The 21,994-nt window shown below is 48.1% G+C and overlaps 1 protein-coding gene across 2 annotated transcripts in view; it reads left to right on the forward strand.

Annotated features, from left to right (window-relative positions):
- IGDCC4 (immunoglobulin superfamily DCC subclass member 4) overlaps nt 1-21,994 on the forward strand; it is a 105,730-nt gene that overhangs the window by 60,669 nt on the left and 23,067 nt on the right. The window contains exons 5-11 of one of the 2 annotated variants that reach the window (XM_064517867.1): nt 8,207-8,341; nt 11,340-11,495; nt 12,044-12,454; nt 13,741-13,905; nt 15,379-15,516; nt 16,947-17,120; nt 17,679-17,912. In XM_064517867.1, coding sequence (XP_064373937.1) covers nt 8,207-8,341; nt 11,340-11,495; nt 12,044-12,454; nt 13,741-13,905; nt 15,379-15,516; nt 16,947-17,120; nt 17,679-17,912 — 1,413 coding nt within the window. The remainder of the gene's footprint in view (nt 1-8,206; nt 8,342-11,339; nt 11,496-12,043; nt 12,455-13,740; nt 13,906-15,378; nt 15,517-16,946; nt 17,121-17,678; nt 17,913-21,994) is intronic. The other variant, XM_064517868.1, reaches the window with a different exon arrangement.

The raw sequence follows: 21,994 nt of genomic DNA on the forward strand, positions 1-21,994 counted from the left end.
AGCTGGGGAAGCTGTTTAACAGACTGTTTCGCTCAAGCCGAATGAAAAGCGGTTACTAGAGCAGCTCCTCCGGCCGCACTCGCCGTGTAACACGCTCCACGGAGAGACCCAGAAGCTGTGGCTGATGCTCGGCTCTGTCTGAGGGCGCGTGTCCAAGCAGTAAATGAGCACTCCCCATCCAAACTCCTTAATATCTCCTTAAAAAATTTCTTTTTTCACCACAGAGATGTATTTTTATCTATTAAATCCTCTACTTTGTGCATAGATGAAGCCTTAAATATGCAGACGTTAGAGCAGCAGGGTTTGTGCTTGCCGTTAAACGTGTAGGTGGGACTGTATGTTTTGGGATCTGTTTGCTGCTTTCTTTGTTGGGGATTTTAGGATAATGGTTTGAGATGGATACAAATAGCGGTAAGAAAGTGATTGAACGTCTGTGTTTTAATCACTTGTGTATGTTTCTTTGTATGCTGCTTTAATGATGACAAAGTATGCGTACCCGTGTTGCTGCAGCACTTACTTGCTAATTAAGAAGATAAACTCCATCCCTGTTCCAAAACACGGAGATAAATTCTTCCCTACTCAGCTTTTCAGTGAAAACTCTGCTTTGACAAATGCAGAAGTGTTTACAAAACGTTTTGAGGATGTGAAGTAAAAAGACAACATAAAACTGACCTGCTGAGCTCATTCATGCGACTGGGCAGGAAAAACAGTGACGCCAATACAATGCCACTTCTGCAGTACTGAGAAAGAAAACCCAAATTCCTTTTCAGCCTCTCTTCTGTGCTGGGCTCGTACTGAATCACCCACTCCACAGCTGCCTGAGGAGGGGAAGAAAGGAGCATTTCTGATGAAGGAAGCCTACAGCACTGGTGCTGCCAGATTGCACTGGAACCAATTTCGCAGTCCCGGTACCCGAGAGTGGTCGGTGCTGGGGTTCCTGTTGTTTTTGCAAACCTCTGATGTTGCTCAGATCTAAAAGCTCATTCAAGGCTTATGAACCAGAGCCTGATTCTCTGCAGAGGAGCAGTTTTCTACGCTGAGACCCACCTAAGCACTAACAAATGTTTGGTGAATTGAGCCTATAATCTTGTACCCCAAAGTCATCCCTCCCCAACTTAAGTAATGAAAGAGAGCAGAACTTGGATTCAAACAGCTTCAGGGGCTGCTATAACAAAAGGGAAGGGGAAAAAAAAGCCAATGATAATTTGCAAACCAGCCTGACAGATTGCCAAACCACCCAGCATCTCAGAAAGGGTGTGTGGTGTGAAAGCCACTTTTGGGGAGAGGAGGAGGGGGTGTTTGACTTGTGATATTTTGGGGACACCTGGATTTTTAGGGTGTGAATGGCAGCACCTGACATCTGTAGCCACTTCCCAAAGTCACTGGGGCCGGTCCTCTCTCGGCTACTTTGCTTTCCTGTCTGCAAAATTGTGCATTACTGCGCTCAGATGAGTAGTTATGAAAGAAGAAATGCTTGTTGCTAAGCGTGCTCAGTTTTGAGATCTGGCATCGTTTACGTTGCCCCCAAAGCAGATAAGCTATAATGTTATGCTATAGCTAGGCGGGTATCCTGCCTAGAGATCTTGTGCACTAGTAATCGCCTGTTCTGAGTCTAGCTCAGAAGTAGAAATTAATTGTAGATAAATTTCCAGGACAGCCGAAATGGAGGAGAAAGGCAGAGGTGGAGGATGATCTTCTCTTTGGTTGCTGTCAGCTTTCTCCCTGCGCAGTCCGGGAGGTCCGTGAGCTCCCTGAGAAAAGGGAGAGAGCTGGGGAGTGGGAGGCGGACATGCTCTGCAAACACAGCGCCTGCATTTTGGAAGGTGTGTGCTTTGCAATGGGTAATTTGCTCCTTTATTGTCTGCAGCATAACAGCAGTGACAGCATTGACTTTGTGTAATGAACAGCTGCTCGGTGCTAGAGTCTATTCCCGGCGGAGGCTCGCGGGGATGAATAAGGTTTCAGGCTCCTCCTCCAGAGAGGGTGAGAAAGTTCGCGGAACAGAAGATTGCTGCTTGATTGTTGGATATCTCCAAATCCTGAACTGCTGACAGCTGAGAGCTGAATGTGTCACCGCGCAAGTCATGTTTAACCTCCAGCAGTTTACCCGAGGCAGGGTGTTTATGGAATCGGGAGAGAGGTGTTAGTTCCCGTCCAAGAAGAAGTCGTCTTCTTGTCACCGCAAACGACCGTCACAAATTGGCTGAACAAAAAACATTTTCCTCCTGTTGCACTGCCTGAATTCTTAGCTGAGCCTCTGCACTAACGAGAGCAGGGAGAGGATAGCTGATGAATTATGGATGCATTAGAGGCAGACCCGAGTTGTAAACTCTCTTGGAGTTTGAAATAACTCATATATGTTATAACTCAAGTTATAACTTCAAATAAACATTTTGTGCTTTGTCCCAAGCAGCTCCCCACGGTGCCTCCCTTCACATCCCTGCTCATTGCTCTCCTTTGCTTTGAAACTATGCAGGTTTGATTTTTATAAGCTAGGCAGCTTGTGTGCTGAGGTCTCAGCCTGGCATGCTTGCTATGCTATCGTGGTGTTCCCTGTGCTCCCCTCGCTGCCTCCTCTTGGTTTTATATTACACTTTATTGTAAGCTATTTCCTGCATTTCTTGTGCGTCTGGCCAAAGCCTAGCACTGAAACCAGGCGTTTCTGCAGGAGTGCGACCCTGCGAGGTACCTGTAAGACTTCTCTAGGAAAGTAGAAAACTGCATAAACATTGAGAAATCAACAGGAATGAGTAGTTCATAAATAAAAATGGGGGCAATATTTTGAAGTATTTTTGCAAGTCACCCGTTAGGTCTTGTCTCTGTGTGCCCAGGGTGACAATATGTGCAGGAAGAGAGTCTTAATCTCCCCAACTCTTCCTCTGCCCAGAGGATTTCTCTCAGTCTCGATGCACTATTTAGAGTCATCGCAGAGCAGTATCTGGCACCCCGCAGGCATTTTTCATACAAGACAGTAAAATTAATCCACCTGATTCAGGAGGGCAAAAAGTCTGCAAAGGGCAGTGGGTGACAGTAGGTTTTGATATGAATTCATAGCTTGTGCCTTGGGCAGTGCAAAGCTGGTGCCTAGAACAGCTTTGCTACTTGGAGAAACAAAACAGAGCTGGGGGTGGGGGGGAGGAAAGCTAAAGCCCCATGTTTTAAATAGCAGCACTGTGAAAGCTTTTAGTATCGTAGAATGGGCAGCATGGTGCAGATGTGTTCAGTGACCTGTTTTGTTCGGGCGGTGAAAGATGTCTTGGAAACAGCAGCTCTTTTTCTCTTTGGTTCCAACAATACTCCCTCTTGACCTGAAATTATTTTAATGGCAGTGGAGACAAAAACTCAAGTTGGTTTTGCTCTCTGATGTTTGTCAGACTCCACTGAGCAGAGACTTTCCCGTTTAGCTTAGTACTGTCCTCGGGAGCTCTTCAAACTAAACCAAACCCAGCTCATAGCAGTTAACCTGCGATCCCTCCTATCCAACCAGCCTATTGAGATAGCAAGTGAAAGATGTCCTTTAAAGGATGCTCAGTTTGAAGAGGAGCTTGATTAGTAGGCTTGCTCTGACAGTCCCACAGGGAAATACGAAGCTGGAGAGAGCTGTGTTTGTGTGTGCAAGAGATATATTGGGGCATTCATCCATGCATGCACCGAGGAATGTAATAGAAAAGCAGAAGTGTTTATTTTCATAATATAATTTCAGTAATAATCAGTGACAAACAGACTTGGCAACTGGGCTAATATGTTTTCCCAGTAGTCTTTCAAGGCTGAAACCAGAGTTTTGGCTGAGGGAGGAGAAAGCAGCAATGAACGTTTGAGCTGCAGATCCCTGTGGCTGTTGCTGATCTTGGCATTGCATTAGGTTGCAGAGGCACTGAGATGAGTCCTTGAGGTGTGCCCTTGGAGCTGACCGTCGCAAGCCACAGTACCAGCTCTCTTTTGGTCTTCTGCAGAGTGAGTGCTGAGCTGACGGTCTTGGGACCGTTTCAGAGTGCGGGCTCGGGCAGTTTGTAAAATCCCTCTCCTAGTGACAGGCAGTGCTACGAGGCAGCTGTTGAGGGAGCAGGTGATGTGATCTCAGGTGTAGGACAAGCACGTTCACACAAAGCCTCTGTAACCTGTCATGTGCCTGTGACAGTGAGCACCTGGGTGGGGGCCAGGCCCCTGAGTGCACCAGCACTTACCAAAGTAAGGTTTGAAGAGCAGTGCTTTCTCTCTTCCTCTGCTCTAAGCTTGGAAAGCTGCTTGGAGACCTGGCAAGGAATGTTTTGCCATCTGGCTGGTGGCATTTTTCAGCTTTCTGGTTTTTTTTTTCCCCCCTAGCACCCTGCAGAAAAGGACAGCTTTATACACACCGAAGCATCTCATCCGCGTCCTACCCAACAGGTAGCAAACAGCCTGTGGTGTCAGATAAGGAAGCTCGCTCCTGCGGTAGGCTGGAAATCTCTGCGATGTCCCTGTTAATTCCCACTCCCAAGACCAGCAAAAAGGCTGGGGGGCACCCGGAGAGAGGCCTTGGGATGGGGAAGAACATGGGCCCAGGGTCCCAGCAAGAGACTGGTCTCCAGTCCCCACCTGATGCCTCGTGAGAGGACACAGGGCTGGGAGTATGTGTTCACCTGCAAGACAGCAGGATTTCAGGGCTGTATTTGCACTTTGAAGGAGTAGCAATCCCTCACCTGGCTCCTTTGCACCTCTGTCCCAGGCTGCTGCTTACAGCTGACCTCATGGGGACTTGCTGGGTTGTCTGGTGTTTTCCCAGCCCGGTGGCCTGTTAGCGTGAGCAGTCTTGCCTTCTGTGCAGTGGCTGTTGCAAAAGCCTTTTCCTTTGCTTCTGGTGCTTTCTCATTTTCTCATGTGTGGGTGTCGTTCCCCCCGCCCCAGATTTTGCCTAGGAAATTGCTTCTCCTTTTTCTTTCTCTAATGTTGCCTTATGCCTCTCCACTGTATGGGAGAGAAAGGGTCGAGGCCTCAAATTAGCGAGGCACAGAGCAGTCTCACCTGTCTAGCTGTGTCTCACTGGAGTCCCTGCGCTCACTTGTTTTGCAGGACTAATGATTACTTGTGGATTTTAGTGCTTTGTTGGACTGGAGTTGGAGTTAGATGAAAGCTGCTGTTGAAAAGAGCCTTGCATTTCTCTGATCCTTCAGCTTATATGCCTATTCTGGAAGGTCTCATGCCTGTTTTTACATTAAGCCCATTTTCTGTCACAGGAGTTTTCAGGCCCAGCCTTGATGCTACAGTTAAGAGCAGCTGGGACTTTGATCTGCTCAGTGATGGTGTATGAATTTGTAGTTTGATGCTGTTTCTTCTTGTCCCTGTTTTGCTCCCTCGGTTGTCCTGCTACAGCTAGAAGTGGTGGTGCAGATGTGGGACTGAGCGGCAGAAGACGGGCCGTTAAAGCCAAGAACCAGCACTTGCTGCTACTCACTCACCTCCGCTTTCCTCTGTGTGTCCCAGCAATAGAGAACATCTCTGTCCGTCAGTCCCTCGCAGCCCTGGGCTCCGACATTCCTCCTCCCAAGGCTCTTTTGTGCTGAGTAGCTCCACCAAAATGGTGAGCCAGATTTGGAGCTAGCCTAAACCAACCTAAATCACCATCGGGCGCAGCAGGAGGACCAAATGCTGGCTGCCGATGTGCTATGGCAGGGGCTGTTCTGGTTTCCTGGCGTTTCGCTGTAGGGTAATCGCACTGCTGGGCTGTTAGGCCGAAAGTGCCTGCTGGCTTCCATACTGCAGGCTTGAACCAGGGGAAGAGCTAACGTAATCGAACGTAGCCAAGTCCTGGATGCAGCGGGCTGTAGCATGAGAAGAGATCGTCATGTGGCTGTTCCCACCAGGCCCTGCTTGTAGCGTAGTTGTTCACTGGGAGAGAGGATGCTCGGCTTGGCTGAAATTGCTCCTCTCTTCCGTCCTGCTCCGTGGCAGCTCTTCATGCTGGCGTTTGCACGGGGCTGGGCTCGCAGCTTAACGTGCCGTCCAGCCTTTGCCCCGGGTGGGAGGACCACGGCGCTCCTCGGTCTCTGCTTCCATCTGCTGGACAGGCACGGGCTCCTGCTCCCTCCCTTTTACCTTTGGTGCTGCAGGGGTTTTACTAGCTCCTTTACAACCGTGTTCATGTAATCCCCGAGATGGAAAACCCTTGCACATGCGTGGACCGCAGCGTGAACTGCGCTAGTGTGAACTGCCGTGGGCCCGGAGGTGGGCTGAGCACAGCGTGTTCAGTGCAGCGGTGTGTAACCTCCCGCCATGCAGACAGATGTGCGTGCCGAGGCCAGGGCATCTCTTTTTTGTTTTCACAAGTAAAATCTGTGTGAGTAATGTTGCCTGCATACCACAAGAAGGGCTAAAGGAAAATGCATAAGAAACTGGGCGAGGAGAACATGATGGTTTTCTTGGGTATCTTCTTCAGCATCTGACAGTCAGGGATGTGGGCACATCCTAGGCTGGGGACTACATTCAGACCTTTATATCTAATAGTCCTGGTAAATGTATCCTTCATGAGCTTGTCTGAACTTACTCGTTTTGAACTCTGCAGCATCCTGAGACAGTGAGCTTGTGTGCTGCAAAAAAACTCCTGCTTTTTATTTGTTTTAGAACTGCTGCCAAAAACTTTCCCTGCTGTATCATGGGAGCACCCGGAGCAGGCTTAAGAATACTTCCACTACATGACTCCTCTGCAGTGTATTCCTCTCTTTGTGAGGACAGCAACAAGAGCGTCCCTCAAAGTTACACATTTCTGGGAGAGCTGGGAGAATAGTGTTGCTACTGTTGAAGGTCGTGAACGGTCTGGTCTTGCTCAATAATGAGGCAGAGACAGGCAGAAGGTTTGTTTCAAGCAAAAAAATGCCATCCCATTCTCGAGCAGCAAGAAACTGCAATGCAGCCTATAGATCTTCCTGCAAATGTTGCTTGATTTACATGTAGGCTGTTCGTCTGTGTGCATGTAGGCTAAATAGCACTGTCTCCTCCAGATGCTTAGTGACTGATGTAGTCTTTGTGCCCTAAGGTGATGGCCTGGGCACAGAGGACTGACCTCTCTTTGTTGCATTTTACAATATACTGTCTGGATATCTGAATTTCTCTAACCAAGTTACCAGATTCTCTCTGTAACTGTTATAATGCCTTGGCAGAGTGTGTGTTGTGTCCTGAGTGGTTGCTCCATTGGAGGATAGTAATGTCTTGGTTCATCTAATTAACAAGCATCTATTTAGCAATAGTCATTGAAGACTCTGGGTTGAAACCCTACTTATGTTCCATGTATAGATCTTGATACTAATTTCTGTTAGTGCTGGTAGGATTTGAACAAATCTTTCAGGCACCCTTTTATTAATGGTTTAGCAAAAATACTGTAGTCATGTAAAAACAAGACTCACTTTTCTCCTCCAGCTAGGAGTGAGCTGTTAATGCAGGTGAGAATACCTGGGGAAGCACAGGCACGATGTCTGGATTTTGTGTTCTGGATCCTTGTAGGGATTTTGGAAAATCCTTTTCTGGCTCCGTTCTAATCTCAGACTTTCTTTGCTAACCAAATAGCATCTAGAAAATTTGGTCTTGTGCTAGTTAAGGGAATACTTTCTAGCTTGTTAACTAGGTGAACCTTTGAGATGAGGTTTGCCTGAGTTTGCTCAAGTTAAACTGGAATCTGCAGTGGGATTCCTGCAGGGATGGGTGTGCTCAGCTCCGGCAGCTTGGCCCATGGTAAAGAAAGGCCCCAGCACTTGTCATCAGGACGTTTGAGCTTTGGAAAAGGTGCAGAGCACTGTCATGTACAACAGGGCTCCAGATGCTCCTCTGGAGGTATCACACTGGGTGTCACAGATGTGATATCAGGACTGAGACGGCCAGACCAGGTCCCGGGCAGCCGTGGTAGCTGGAGTCCCACAGCCTCAGCTCTCATAGAGCCGGTGAGTTGCTCCCTCCTTGTAGAGTTTCCACAGCAAACTGCTGCAGGCCAGAGCCTCGCGGTGAGAGCAGCCACAGTCAAAGGTGACACTGGCCTCACCAGTTGAATGAAGTGCAAAAGGGACGCAGAAATAGTTCTCCTCCTATAAATAAAGAGGAGAAATGTCTGTATGCCCGTGTTCTGAGATGGCTTGCTCTCTGGTGGTAAGGGTATTTTCCTTTCCCATTAAAGGTGTCCCAGATGGTACTTTTTTAGGGACTCTCTATGTTGAAAGACTTTTCTTTTTATTTCTGGCATTAGGTTCTCAGCCAGCAGCAGGAGATGTCACCATCGTGGCTGCTCCGGAGAACACAACGGTGGTGGCAGGGGAGAGCGCGGTGATGGAGTGCATGGCATCTGCCGATCCCACCCCCTTTGTCTCCTGGATACGACAGGGTGAGTGCGATGGACAGAACTCTTTTGTTGTCAAGAGGAACCTGCGGACAGTTTGTTTTTAAAATATATTAAAAAGAGCAAAAATATGTGGGACGAGAAGGGTGTTTTTTACATCAATGCCTAACTACAAAAGTAGTGTCACAGTGGCCTGGGTGTCCGTGCTAAACTGGAATCACTAATTAAATCTAGAATGGTACAAAGGAGTTCACTTTATAGCTGTTTGACCTGTGAAATAGATGAAATTCTGGTGCCTGGCTGCCTTTTGACCCAAATTAGTTGTGCTCATATTGTGTAAGCTTGAGCGGTGAAGATCATGAGATGGGGTCAGGTCTGTGCCACTCCTCCAGTGACTCAGAGAGGCTAGTGGGGATTCTGTGAAATCTACCATTGCACTGAAGAAATAACTTGTGTTATCTTGCAGGGTTATAAAACTTGATAATATCTGTTAATCATTGGAGAGGCTTTGAATTGGGAGTGTTGCTGTGAGGTTTTTGTTTTAAAATCTTATTATGGTCAGATTTTTTTTTTCCTCCCCCAGAAAATGGAGTGATGGAGAAGATGCTTAGGTCTTGTCAGAGGGGTACAAACGAGCCAGATTGGCATGCATTTTTCAAGGGCTGGTAGCCTAAGTCACGAGTGTCACTTCATGGAGTGTCACATCCATCAGACGTTTCAGAGACTCTGATGATAGACGTTCTCTGCTCAGGAATTGCTTCTGCACCCCAAAAAGCTCTCAGTCATTTTCATAAATCTGGGTCATGATTTAAGACTTTTCTTTCCCCTGTAACCATTTATTGTAGTTGGTCTTCAGCCCAGACTTGTCCACAGGCAGTGATTTTAGTGTATACAAATATTTCCCCTTCACTTCAGAAAAGGAGCAAAAAAGTCTCAGAGAACACAATTTTGGAAATCAAATCAGGGAGGGTTAAACGTTCTGGCAGAAATGTTTCTGTTTTATCCTGGGTACTTCAGACTTGGTTAGAAATATCCAGCTTTGACGTGCTGAATCGTTTATTTATTGCTATGCCGAGAGCTGCTGATGTTCAGAGGAGATAAAATCAATCAACTCTATGAAAGTATTTTTGGGGGGGGTTGTTGGATGGTGGAACAGTTTCTTGCATGCAACAATAGATAATAATAATTTTATTTCAAAGTGTTTGCTCAGTGCCCTCTGCTTTCCAGTGTGGCCTCTTCAGATTAGAAAGAATGGGACTGTGCTAGCAATTCTCCAGGTTACACAAGCATGTTTCTTTCCAAGATGACGTTCAGGAGCAGGCTGAGTTGCCGGGCGATAAGTCATGCAGGTAACCGAGGATTGTAGCTCTGAGTTGCCAGTTTGGCTCTTGCCAGCCCCAGTGGTGTCAGCTAATTGCTGCCATCTGGAACCAGATTTTCCAACTGCTCCTGTGCAACTGGGGTGCACAGATCTTTTTTCCTCCTTTGAATGCACAGCCATTGAACTGTGAGGCCATCTGAAGACCCCTGAAATCAATGGAAGGGGCAGAGAATTTAATCTTGGCTGTATTCCCTGCTGATGGTGCTAAGTAGGTGCATATGCTCGTGATGGAGGCCAAGAGCTTGTGCCTGTCTAAAGGTAGTCTACGCTGAATCCTTGAGAGGCAAAGGCAGGTGAGTCTGAAAGATGCCTATCCTTCTGCAGGTGGACAGGGTCGAGGACTCGTCTTGCGCAGGTACTGCACAAGTAGGCTGGCTCTCCCAGCCCTGCTAACTTGTGCCAGAGCTGGCAATGAATTCCTGACCTCCCAGTCATGACTTTCTTTGGCCAGACCACGTTTGCCTCACTGTCCCCAGCTCTTGGCTTTGCTCCCCCATACTCATCCAGGAGGTCTCAGAAAAATCCAAACCTGCTCCGTACCAGCACCAAGGTCCCCAAGTTTCTCTGTGTCAGAGCAGTGCTGGATAAGTGATGTCCAGCAGCCAGCCTACCGGCTTGTCCAGGACGTGCTCAAGAGCCCAGAGCTCTTTGAAACTGTAGAAGGTCATCTCGGTTCCTGGCCCAGGGGATTTGAGCTGCCCTTTCCTCCTTCCCTACTCAGCGGTGCTGAGCATCTGGCCAGGAGAACGTTTTCGAGTGAATGGGGAGCAGGTGGCTCAAGCCCACGTCTCTGACCCAAACACCTGAGCCCTGAGGAAAACCAGGCATGTTCCTAACTGCTTTTATCGCTGGAGAAATTGGGAGTGTTTGTCGTCTCCTCGAGCCGGGCCCTCAGGACAAGTCTGTCTTCTCCATAAGCTGTCTTTGCCGAGGTATTTCCTTCTGAGGGAACGACAGTGTCCTGTAGGCCGGCTGCTCTCCACAATGCCTGTTGTCTACCCACGGCTGCCGGTGGATGCAAAAGTGGCTGCTTTTCACACCTCCGTCTGCCCCAAGGGAAAGGCTCATGTGGAAAGTCCACCTTTTACAATCCGTCTCAGGGATGGGCTATGCAATCAAACTGGCTAAGACCTTACAGATCAGGAGCCAGGTTGGGTGCAAGAAAAAAAAAAAGAAAAAGAAAAATTAGGAGGCTTCCAGGACCCAGGCAAGGGTGGGGGGGACCCTGCGTTCCCCGAGTTGCCGGCGGTTCGGTGCTCTCGCTGCCGTTTGCATTAACGTGCATGAGGGTCAGCGGGCAGATCCAGCAGCCTTTTGCAAAGAGTGTTAGCACAGCTTTCCCTTGAATGTGCTGTTCCTGGAGGCTCTCATTCCAGGCACACCCTAAGAATTAGAGACTGCGTTGATCCAAAACAGAACTTTTTCAGTTTTTACAGGCTAAGCTAAACCTTGGGGCAATTTTGGCTTTGGCTGGTCTACACTCAGTCAAGCACTGAGGGGTGTCCCGGCAGGAATCCTCCTCTGGGCTGGGATTTGGGATGTGGGGTTCTCTGTGCTTCCCAGCTGTGATCCTGGATCTGGGTAGGTGTGGTGTTTGCAAGCCCTTGCCAAGGGGCAGCTCGGAGCTCCCTCCCGCATTTGTGCATGTGTTTTTCCCTGCAGATGGAAAGCCCGTTTCCACAGATGTGGTTGTGCTGGGCCGGACAAACCTCCTCATTCCTTCCAGCCAGCCGCACCACTCGGGGGTGTACGTTTGCCGGGCTAACAAACCCCAGACCAGGCAATTTGTTACAGCCGCAGCTGAGCTCCGGGTCCTTGGTGAGTAGAGAGCAGGATAAACACCCCGCAGTTACCTGGCCAGCGTTTCTGCCTGGATTACCTGGACTGACATCCAGAAGCTCTACCCGAAGTTGTGCATGTGGCATGTGCTGGGTCAGAGGGGAGCACAGTTAGAGCGAGGACGGCCTAGTTGGGGATAGCTCTCAATGGCAGTGTCGCCTCTTTAATTTGAGGGTTAGTTCCTTTATTTACTGAATCTTGTTATTCCTTGTTCTTGCTCTCCCAGGTTCCCCCATGAAAATCTGTATCAGCAATTAACTTTCAGCACTGTGGAAGCCATAAGGGAGAACAGCCTAGGATCAGGGAATGTAGCACATGGTTGATACAGAATTTATTTTTCCTTTTGGACAGAGTCTAAATTAAGCCTCTAGAGTCTGCCTGGCAAATCCTATCTTGTAAGCAAAGCTGCTACTGAATAAAACATAGCACAGGATGGAGAGGAGAAGGGATTTGCTCTGCTTTTTCTTTTTTTTTTTTCTTTTTTTTCCTTTCTCCTTCCTGCATTAATTCCTCCCCTCTCCTTCCAGCTATGCCCAGTATCTCCCAGGCTCCTGAAACTATCTCTCGCACCCGAGCCAGCACAGCCCGCTTCGTTTGCAAGGCAGAGGGCGAGCCAGCCCCAACCATTCACTGGCTGAAGAACGGCGAGGCCATCCTCTCCAACGGGCGCGTGAAGGTCCAGAGCAGTGGGAGCCTTGTGATCAATCAGATCGGGCTGGAGGATGCCGGCTACTATCAGTGCGTGGCTGAGAACAGCCTGGGCATGGCTTGTGCCACCGCCAAGCTCTCGGTGATTGTGCGGGAGGGTTTACCCAGCGCTCCCAAAAGGGTGTCAGCTGTGTCCCTCTCCAGCACCACAGTCCTTGTGTCCTGGGAGCGTCCAGAGTACAACAGCGAGCAGATCATCGGCTTCTCGTTACACTACCAGCGGGCTGTGGGTAGGTGTTATCTGCCTGTGCAACAGGGCTGCGGCTGTTGGGGGTGATGATAAGGAGGAAAGCATGTGTGCCGCTGGTGCTGGGCAGAGAATGCCCTTCCAAGAACAGAAGGAGGTCTGCCCTCCGCTTAGTACTGGGCTTTTTACAACTACTGGAGAGTTCCTGTGTCCTGTTCTTATCGTGGTCTCAGCCAGACTGTCCTCGAGGTGAAGAATGGGGTGTGTTAGTGTGGATAGTCCAGGCTACTGTAGCTTGGTGTTTGCAACACCTCTTCAGACGGCCGCTCGCATACTCCTGTTTCTGTTCCAAGAGAGCTGGGAGAGTTTTAGTGCGTCCAGATGGTTTGGAAACAATCCAGGGTATCTCCTAAGTTGTGTTTTCTCCCCTTTCTGGAAACTCAGTTCTCATGGCAGAGTAGGGCCCTTTCAGGCTCTTTCTGTGGAAACTAGATTCCTATAACTGGCTTTCTAGCTTTGCTTACCCAGTTCTCTGCATTTGACTCCTGGTACCTTCCCTCTGTGTGGCCCCAGGCCCTGGCAGAGCTTAGATACATGAAGAAGTCATCACAGGTACAAGACACAGGGCATCTACTAGACCACAGGAGCTCTTGAATTTCTTTCCCAGCTGGTGGCAAGTGTGAGGGAATTCCAGTTAGCTTAGCCCATCTCATTGCAGGTAGAGGAATTTTCCAAATTCCCTTGGTGCAGTGTGGGCCAGTGCCTGTGGCTTAGTGGGCATGCACTAATTCGTTGGTCCGCAAGAGCATGTCTGTGTGGCTGTTTGGTGTATTCTAGTGGGACCAAGCACTAGAAACTTATTTCCATTCTTTATTTTTTTTCCAACACTTTGATTTTATATGCAAAGTGTGTGCTATTAATGAAGATATTAAACAGCTACATTATGTCCAGGTGGTCACTACATTATCCGCACTGCAAATCTGAAGCGAGGCACTTGGGTCTCTTGGAGTCTGGCTTCCAGCGTAGCCAGCAAGCCGATATTCTTGTTGAAGTGTTCCCAGAGCTCCTCTGAAAACCAGGCTGGTAACTTCAGCTGCCTTAGGATGGATTAAGGAGCTTGAGTGAAAGGGGCGATGTCCACATTTAGCCATTGAATATTTCTATCCAAAGAGTTCATATAAGGGATGGGATTTGTGCAGATGCTGCGCTAATTGAGAGATGACAGAGTGATTTTGAAGGTGGTCACTGTGGACTTTGTGAATGAAGTGATTTTGCAGGGAGTGTTTTGGCAGTTCACTGACCTGCTGATCAGTGTTTCCTTGGCTCTAGGAACAGATAATGTGGAGTACCAGTTTGCCGTCAATAACGATACCACTGAGCTGCAAGTCAAGGACCTAGAACCCAATACCAACTATGTCTTCTATGTGGTCGCGTATTCTCAGCTCGGAGCAAGCCGGACATCCTCTTCTATAATCGTTCAGACCCTGGAGGATGGTGCGTTGAATTAGATGGGTACTGGTGTCTGAAAAATGTTCTTTTCCTGTTTCATGATATACGTTGAATATGCCGTGGAGAACATCAGCATCAGAAGTATCAGCAGCTCCTAGAAACCTATGCTCACTGCTCCTGTGGCTTCTTGCCATAAACCCTTAAAAAAAAAAAAAGTGTAGCAGAATTTTAGAAAATGAAAAGATCACCCTGGTCTGATCATGAGCTTGGGTGATGAAGAGCATGAAGATGACCTTGCTGAGACTGGGGCACAGGAGAATCCTGCAGGAACTGTAGTCAGCTCCTCTGGGCTTTCCCCTAGCTAATAAAATATTGCTCCAGACTTGACTCTGGGCCAGACTTGATTTAAACTCGGAGGAAAGACATCTATTGCCGTTTGTAGGCGTGGGATGAAGCTTAAAGTTGAGTCCCTCAAGAGTCAGTAGTTTGTGTTGATTTTATCTTTTATCATGTAGCAGTTTGTGAGCAGTGCAGGCAGAGTGCCTGCAGGACAGCTGCCCAACAGGGGAGGACACGTACAGGGAACGACAGACTGCAGGACAGTGGCACAAAGAGATGGTTTTGGCAGACCTCATGCGGGCTCCTGCCATGCTGCAGGATGCATTATGTGCTTTTAATATTCCTGACGTAGTGACCTGTGTGATCCCTTGTGTATGTGTCTGAAGCCTGAAGAGCTGGTTTGAAAGCATGAAAGCTGCCTGCAGCACAGATCTGTGACTCTTGAGGGAACAGGGATTCCCAGACTGAGGCCTGAATCTGTGAGCCTTTTTCTTCAGTGTCTACTCGACGTTACACTATACTGCAGACCAATTAGCCAGTCTGTACTAATGTGCCCACTTCGTAGTGACACAGGGTCACTTTTTAGGTATTTTCAGATAATTCTTCAAAGACTTCAGCATTCTCAAGTCAAGCAGAGAATCCTTGTTCAAGTGCAGGGGCAGTGAGGGTAGGAGAAGAGTGAGCTGTTGGCTCTAAGTCCAGGCTATTTCATGAACTGGGGCAGGAGTGGATCCTGGTTTGCACTAGACTGATCCTGTGTCCCCACCACTCTTCTCCCTACCACAGTGACTCCAGTTCTATGACTGCCACATTTGATGGAGTTGGCCAGTATTTTCAAAACTTTGTTTGCTCTCAGAGGGGAGGCCAGACACTTAGGTTTCGCTTCCCTAGAGAGTAGGTTAGTAGCACAAGTGAGGTGTGCTGTGCCAGCAGCCTTTCATCAGTCCTGCTCAAGCTGAGCAGCCTGTTTTGCTGCAGAAAAGCCTCTGCAGAAGCCTCACTGATGCTCTGAGCTGCTGAAAAGTTGTGGGACATTGGTTCCCCCGCGACAGCATCTCACCAGCAGCTGTGGCAGAGCTGAGACCAGCCAGTGGCCTCCAGCCAAGTGAAATAGCTGGCAGAGATGTGTTCAAGCCTTGCCCCGGTGTTTGCTGACTTCGTGTTGTTGCTTCTGCCCAGTTCCTAGTGCTGCCCCTCAGCTGTCCCTGTCAAGCATGACTCCTGGTGACATCCGTGTGACGTGGCTGCCTCCTCCTCCGGAGATGAGTAACGGCAAGATAACGAAGTACAAGATCGACTACTGTACCCTCAAGGAAGGTGAGGGGAGTGCCGTTTGGAGGGGACCGATGTCTTCTGCTCTGGCAGCGTCAACCGCGTGTTGCGTTGAGGGGAAGAGGTGCCAGGCTGAAAAGAGCAGGACCCGTTTTCACCCAGGGCAGGAGAATGGCCCTTCCTTGGTGTGGCTCTGCTGTTGGTGGTCACAGAGGTGCTGATCCCTCCTTTGGCAGGAGATGACCTTTTTCTGTGGCCAACTGAGCCTGTGTCCCAGGGGACTGGTCTGATGCTTGTGTGCTTGTGCTACCCCATGAGTGCCTGTCCCATAGGGACAACCCTGTGGTGCCATCTGCGCTGTGTTTGGTGGGGGAAGAGCTTCATGCTGATGGGAAAGGAGGGCAAATACATTGGACTCCTTTTAAGTGGAATGTAATCAAGGTTATCCTGGTGTAAAACAAGAAAGTATCCTGGCAAGGCTGTGTTGCTCTATTGCTGAGTTTTATCTGGTTTTATTTATGTTGTTAGACACTCTAAGAAGCCTTCAGCAGGGATGGTAATGTTTCCCTGTGCTGAATGCAGTCGTTTCGATTCCATGTGTGCTCGCTTTGCAAATCCTCCTGGGTATTCACTCTTAAAACCATCAAAGCTCTGCAGCTTATCACTTCCCAGGCTCACGTGTCTTACTAAGAGAAGGATGAGGAACGTGATGAAGTGCTGGACATATTCCCATGCGTTTGATCTGGATTAGTATTCTGCACTGTGAATTCTGGTTCTTGTTTTCTCACCCTGTGACTGCATGTGGCTCTGTGGCACCATAAAACTCTGGAAACTTTTGCAGTCCAGGGACTGAACTCAGCAGTTCAGTGTTACATAGCAGGGGCAGCAGTCTCAGCTGAGCTCACACCATATGAAGCACAAAAGCAAGAACTCTGCGTTCATGATACAGTGATACAAATCTCCAGCAAGCCTGAACATATCTGTTACAGTGAAAATCTCATGCCATTCTGAGCTTAAATTTCCTGTTACCTCCCCTACGAACACAGGTGGGCTGAAAAGAGAGCAATAAAACCATAGTCTGGCAGAAAGCAGGGCTGTTAGCCAGTTGTGGTTCAAACTAAGGTGATGGTTTAAATGCAGAGATGAGAAGCACTGGAATCTACCATCAGCTGTGCTCCTGTTCTGCCATCATGTCATCAGCAGCAAGGTTTCTAACAGGTCCCCCTCCAGGCAGGCTCCATGCTGAAGGCATCCTGCAGTTTTGAAAGTGATGAAAGGGGTTGTCAATCAGGGTATCAGTTTTGCCCCGTTTTTAGTTCTAGCTTTTCCTGGTGGCATGAGGTTGCATTGGGCAAAGCCAAGCTAGCCCAAGGCCTGTGGACCACAGGGGAGTTGCTGGACTTTGTGTGGCTGGTTGGGTGTATTTCACTTTGACTGGGACAAACATGTTTTCACTGGTGTCACCTTGCTTCCAGCAGATCAGGTCACCTCCATCGAAGTGGGTGGAAACGAGACACAAATCACTCTCTACTCTCTGCATCCCAACAAAGTGTACAAAGTGCGCATTGCAGCCAGCACCAGCATGGGCTATGGGGTCCCTTCGGAGTGGACCCAGCATCGGACTCCTGACAGGGACAACCAGACACATGGTAGGAAGCTGGGTGTTGCCTAGGATTCAGGGAGGGGGGTGCAAAACCTGAGGCTGGATTGGAGATAATTTGCTTTCTTGAGGGAATTGTAACCATTGCTTTTTGTTAGACCAGATATCCACCATTAACTTTCTGTTCATCTGCCCCTGTATGTCTTGCTGCTTGCCTGGCTGATGGGTCCTTCTTCCCTCCCTGTGCTGCTGGAAAGCCATAAACCCTTAAAAAAAACCCCAATGTTGTGACATTTAGGAGTGGGTAGACAATTTTGACAAACAGCTGAAGCAACTTGGCCTCAGGCAGTGGTTAAAGACAGCAGTAACTCAGAATACTTGGAGAAACTGCCACTGTGACTTCGTGTCATTGTTTTTCTTGTGTTGTTCTGTTGGTAGGGCTATGGGAGAGCGTCACTGCACCATTCTGTTAGACAGTGGAGAGGTCCTGTTTGTAGGACTGTCTCTCCTCATACCTCTCCCTCACTGCCAGCAACAGGGAGAATGCAGTAGAGCACGGAAGCAGAGATAAATGGCTGAGCATTTTTATCTTCTTTTGTTCTTCTAGTTCCATTTGCCCCAACAGAATTGAAAGTCCGAGCGAAGATGGAGTCTCTCCTGATAACATGGCAACCCCCAGCCAACCATGCCCAGATATCAGGCTACAAACTCTACTACCGGGAAGTGGGCACAGAGGAATCCAGTGATGAAAGCCCTTTGGATGGTGCTGAAGATGAGAGCTGGGACGTAGGGCCCATAAAGCTAAAGAAGAAAGTGAAGCAATATGAACTGACTCGACTAGGTTAGCTGGTTACATCTCCTTCTTAGCAATGGGCAAGGAAACCCAGGGTCTCTTCTTTGCATTGTGTAGCAGTCCCAGAACAGACTTCCACGAGGCTCTGAGTTATCTGCTTGGCTGCAGTCAGGGTTTGACCAGGACTGTGTGAGCTGAGCATCCTTCCTGCACCTTTTGCCGTTTCCAGAGCGGGGTTTATGGGGCATGTTCTTAGAAGAGTTTAAAAGAAGGAAATTCCTCAAGGCAGCATAGCAGGGATTGTATTTTTGATGGAGGACTACCAATACAAGTAGTACTTAATACTTACAAGTACTAATGTAACAGCTTAGTATTACTAAATGCCAATATGTGATTTGAATCAATTAGTATATTGTATTGCGTCAGTATGAGAGTGCTTAGATTAAAATCTCTAGTCAGGACAATGATCTCTCCTTGCCTATGTATTTCTAAGAAGCTCCATAATTGGATGCTATTTGAAATATCTCCCCGTTAAAATTCAGTGACAGGTTAATTCACAGCATACTGATTTTTGGGTCAGTAATCTCCTCCACCTAAGGGAAAAGGGCAGAAGAAAGTGAGTGTCCATGGCTGGGGAACAAGTTTGCGTCACAGTCAGATCCACCTGCCTGGCTAAGGTGCATTTGGTGTTTCCTGTAAGGAATCACGTTTTTAACATAGAGCGTATATATTATGCATGGCATAAAGTTCAGTGTGTAGCACTTGGAAAGATGGTTTGTATCATCACTGGGTAGGTTTCCAGTTCTCAAGTCATGTTGCAGCCATCCTGCTATTGAGAGGGTGCTAACAGTTACGAGTTTCTCTGAAGAATTTAGGTCTGTGATTAGTGTGCTGGGGAAACCACATGTGAACATCATCACACGCTGCTCTAACCACTGGCAAATCAGTTAGCGGAGGGACTCAGGAGTGGGCTGAATTGGTTCCAAATGCTCTGGCACGGCAATGTGGAGAAGACTGCTTGTTCGTCTATAATTACTTCCTTAAATTTGGGCATCCATCAAGACATGATAGTTTCCTTATGGTCTGGTTGGTGTGTATCAGCTATCATCGTGTCAGGAAGAGAGTCTCGGGTTTCTTCCAGCCGTGGATGTTCTCTGTTCCCCCGCTTGCTCTGTTGAATGACATGCTTCTGTATGCATACAGTGGAGGAAGAGGTCAGGAATCTGGCTGTGCTGTGGAAGGCACGGCGTCAGGACATGAAGCAAGAGGAAGAGCGCTTGGAATTTAGAAGCATTTAGGTTCATGGAAGGGAATTCCCAGCACAGGTGCTTACATCTGCCTAGGGGTGTTGTAGGCATCTTGTAGCAATCTCAGAAAAGATTGGCATGGTCTGTGCTGTGGCACACAGCGGATGGGGAATCAGTTGAACGGGTTTCCCGGCTCATGGATGTCTGCCTGTGACTCACGGCAATGGAAACCTCTCTTAAGATCCCTGCGTAAGAAAACTATTTCTTGGGAATATTTCTTGATATCAGAGTAAGGGAGCTGCGCGTGGTGAAAGGTACTTTCTGGCAGGAGAGTCATATTTGCCCATGATGGGCACTGGAGGGGTGTCACAGCTGAAACTATAAATTGAGTCAAGAGATTGAAGAGATATGTCAAGAAATCCCAGGAGTAGGCCCTGGGAATATGAGGCTGTAGCTCAGACCTGATTGCATACCATGTCACTGCAGACAAGGTCCAAATCTGCCCCTTGGACACACTGTACTGTTGCAGCGCACACAGTCACTAAAGGCACCTTGGTCTCTACATCTCTGCTGTGTGAATGAAGCAGATACACTGTCCCTTGTCTTGGCTTGATTTGGGGTCCAGCCTGCATGACAAAACTCCTATCCTACTGCTTGTTCCCGGGGAATGTGATTTAGATTTCCTGATTTTTCCTGTTTTTTTTTTTTTTTTCTTTCTTTCCCCAAGAGCCCAGCAGGGAACAGAGGAAGGCCTTCTAAGGAGATGATAGCCCTTTCTGGGGCATGTTTCAGAGCTGGATGGATACGCGGAAAGCAGCTCTGCACACAGCTCCTGAACACACAGTCACTCTTTACTTAGAGCAGTAGTACAACTGTTACACCAACAAAGAGCCCTGCACCCATTTCCCTGCCTTAGTTTCCCCATGATATCAAGGTATGTGTTAGGCTGCAGTAAGGGCCCATGGGCTGGTCCAGTGTAAGGTTTTTTGTTTTGTCTTCTCTTGCACTGGCTTGTCCTGCTGTTAAATGGTACCAGCTTTGTCCATCACCTCTTCTCTGTCCTGCAAGCATCCTCTTCCTCAACCTTCTCCTTACCCCTAACATCTGGCTTCTTGATTTTGCCTTTGGTAATGTCTCAGTTCTCTCCATTCCAGCTGTCTGAAACAGGAGAAGACTTTTTCTCCCATGCACTTGCTGACCTCCAGAGCATACCTTGTATTTCCTTGGTGAAAAGTCATTAGTGAAATTACTAATGACACTTCTTGTATCTAGTCTGGGAGTTACGTGCTGAAATCTTGTCGGAGAGATGGGCGGCCGTTCAAAGGCACATAAGAAATGCATCAATTTCATGATCCCATGACATCAAAAGGAAGCTATCCTGAATCACCATGAGTGCTTATCCCTGAGAAATTCTCATTGACTTCCATCTGTGTTCTAGCAATTAGCCTCTGTAATGAGGTGCAACTACCAGGGCCATAATTTATGTGAAAAATAAACAGTAAGGAGCTGATCCTGTCTTCCACATTCACATGAAGGAAGAGTGCATTCCTCTGGGAGTGACTCCTTGGAGATCAGAGTATTTTCCCATTTGCGGGCAAGTATGGCATCTAGCCTACATGAACACCTTGAAAACTGAATGAAACAACGTATTTAGCATATTGGATATATTACACAGTCATGCAGATTAGTGATTTGAAGTGATCTGGACTAGATTATTCTGCTTATATTTAATGTATGATGGAATGCAATGAAATACATCTGTTTTCATGCTGCCTACTAGCTTCTTGACAGCTTGATAGAGCTTTATGTCTGCATATTCTAAGAACTTGAACATCTGGGTCTGTGTATAAAAAAGTGAAGCCAAACCTCTGACAGAGAAATCCCAAATTCCTTTATTTCCAGAATATGAGTCACTTGATCATGTGGCAGAGCTGCTGTGGCTTCGTGTGCACTTGGCTGCCATATTGATCCTATCCCAAATTACCTGTACATCCTGAAAATTACCTGTATATCCAGGGCCCACCAGTCTCTGATAGAAACATGTAACAGTGTCTTGGGGATTTAGTCTGCTTGCTGATTCCTAGAGATCAGGCTGTACTGGATGGCACAAGGTGCAAATGAGGGCTGCTTGTTTGGGGGATGCTTGTACATGCTTAAAGCATCCTGCACTTAGGACAACCAGAGACTACACTGGATGGTCTTCTGATTTTATCCATACAAGTCATATGTAAATGATGAATGCCCACACCAAGCCATGAGAGCTGCTGTGTGCTTTGCAGTACTGAGAACCTGGCTGAGGAGTGCGGCCTTTCCTGTGGATGACAATTCAAGTGGGGTTTCAACCCAGCTGGGATGCACTGCAGAGATCTTTCGACTCAGTGTCTATGGCTAGTCTCTTGCTGCTCTGTGGAGATGAAGGACTTGTTCCTTCCTTCCCTTCATTTTCTAATGCGAGCTGACCACAGCTGCACCACATCTGCAGGCACTTCCTGCCTGCTTGGATCACATCGTCCGCAATGAGCTCCTGTCCCAGTGGAGCCCAGCCAAATGCTCAGGCAGGAGCTTGCAGTGTGTGTGCTGGCGACAGACGGGCTCTCTGTTCCACCAAACCCATGGTCCCAGGCATTCGGAAGCTGAGCACTCTTTGGCCTCTTCTCCCTTGTGTGGATTTGAGGAGGTTTTCTGTGGCTGGGTAGTGTAGCAATACAGATCAGCAAGCCTGTTCCTGCAGCAGGACAGCATCCAGGCTGCCTCGGTGGTAGACAAAACTGTTTGTTTTTGGGATTCTTTCAGGGAGAAAAATGTGGCTGAACTGTTTTTATATTCTGAGTGTGAACATGTGTTGTGGAGCAGTGAGAGCCTTTGGTAATTGGTACCATTAGC

Source organism: Dromaius novaehollandiae, chromosome 10 (assembly GCF_036370855.1).
Source record: "Dromaius novaehollandiae isolate bDroNov1 chromosome 10, bDroNov1.hap1, whole genome shotgun sequence".
NCBI classification, from domain to species: domain Eukaryota; kingdom Metazoa; phylum Chordata; class Aves; order Casuariiformes; family Dromaiidae; genus Dromaius; species Dromaius novaehollandiae.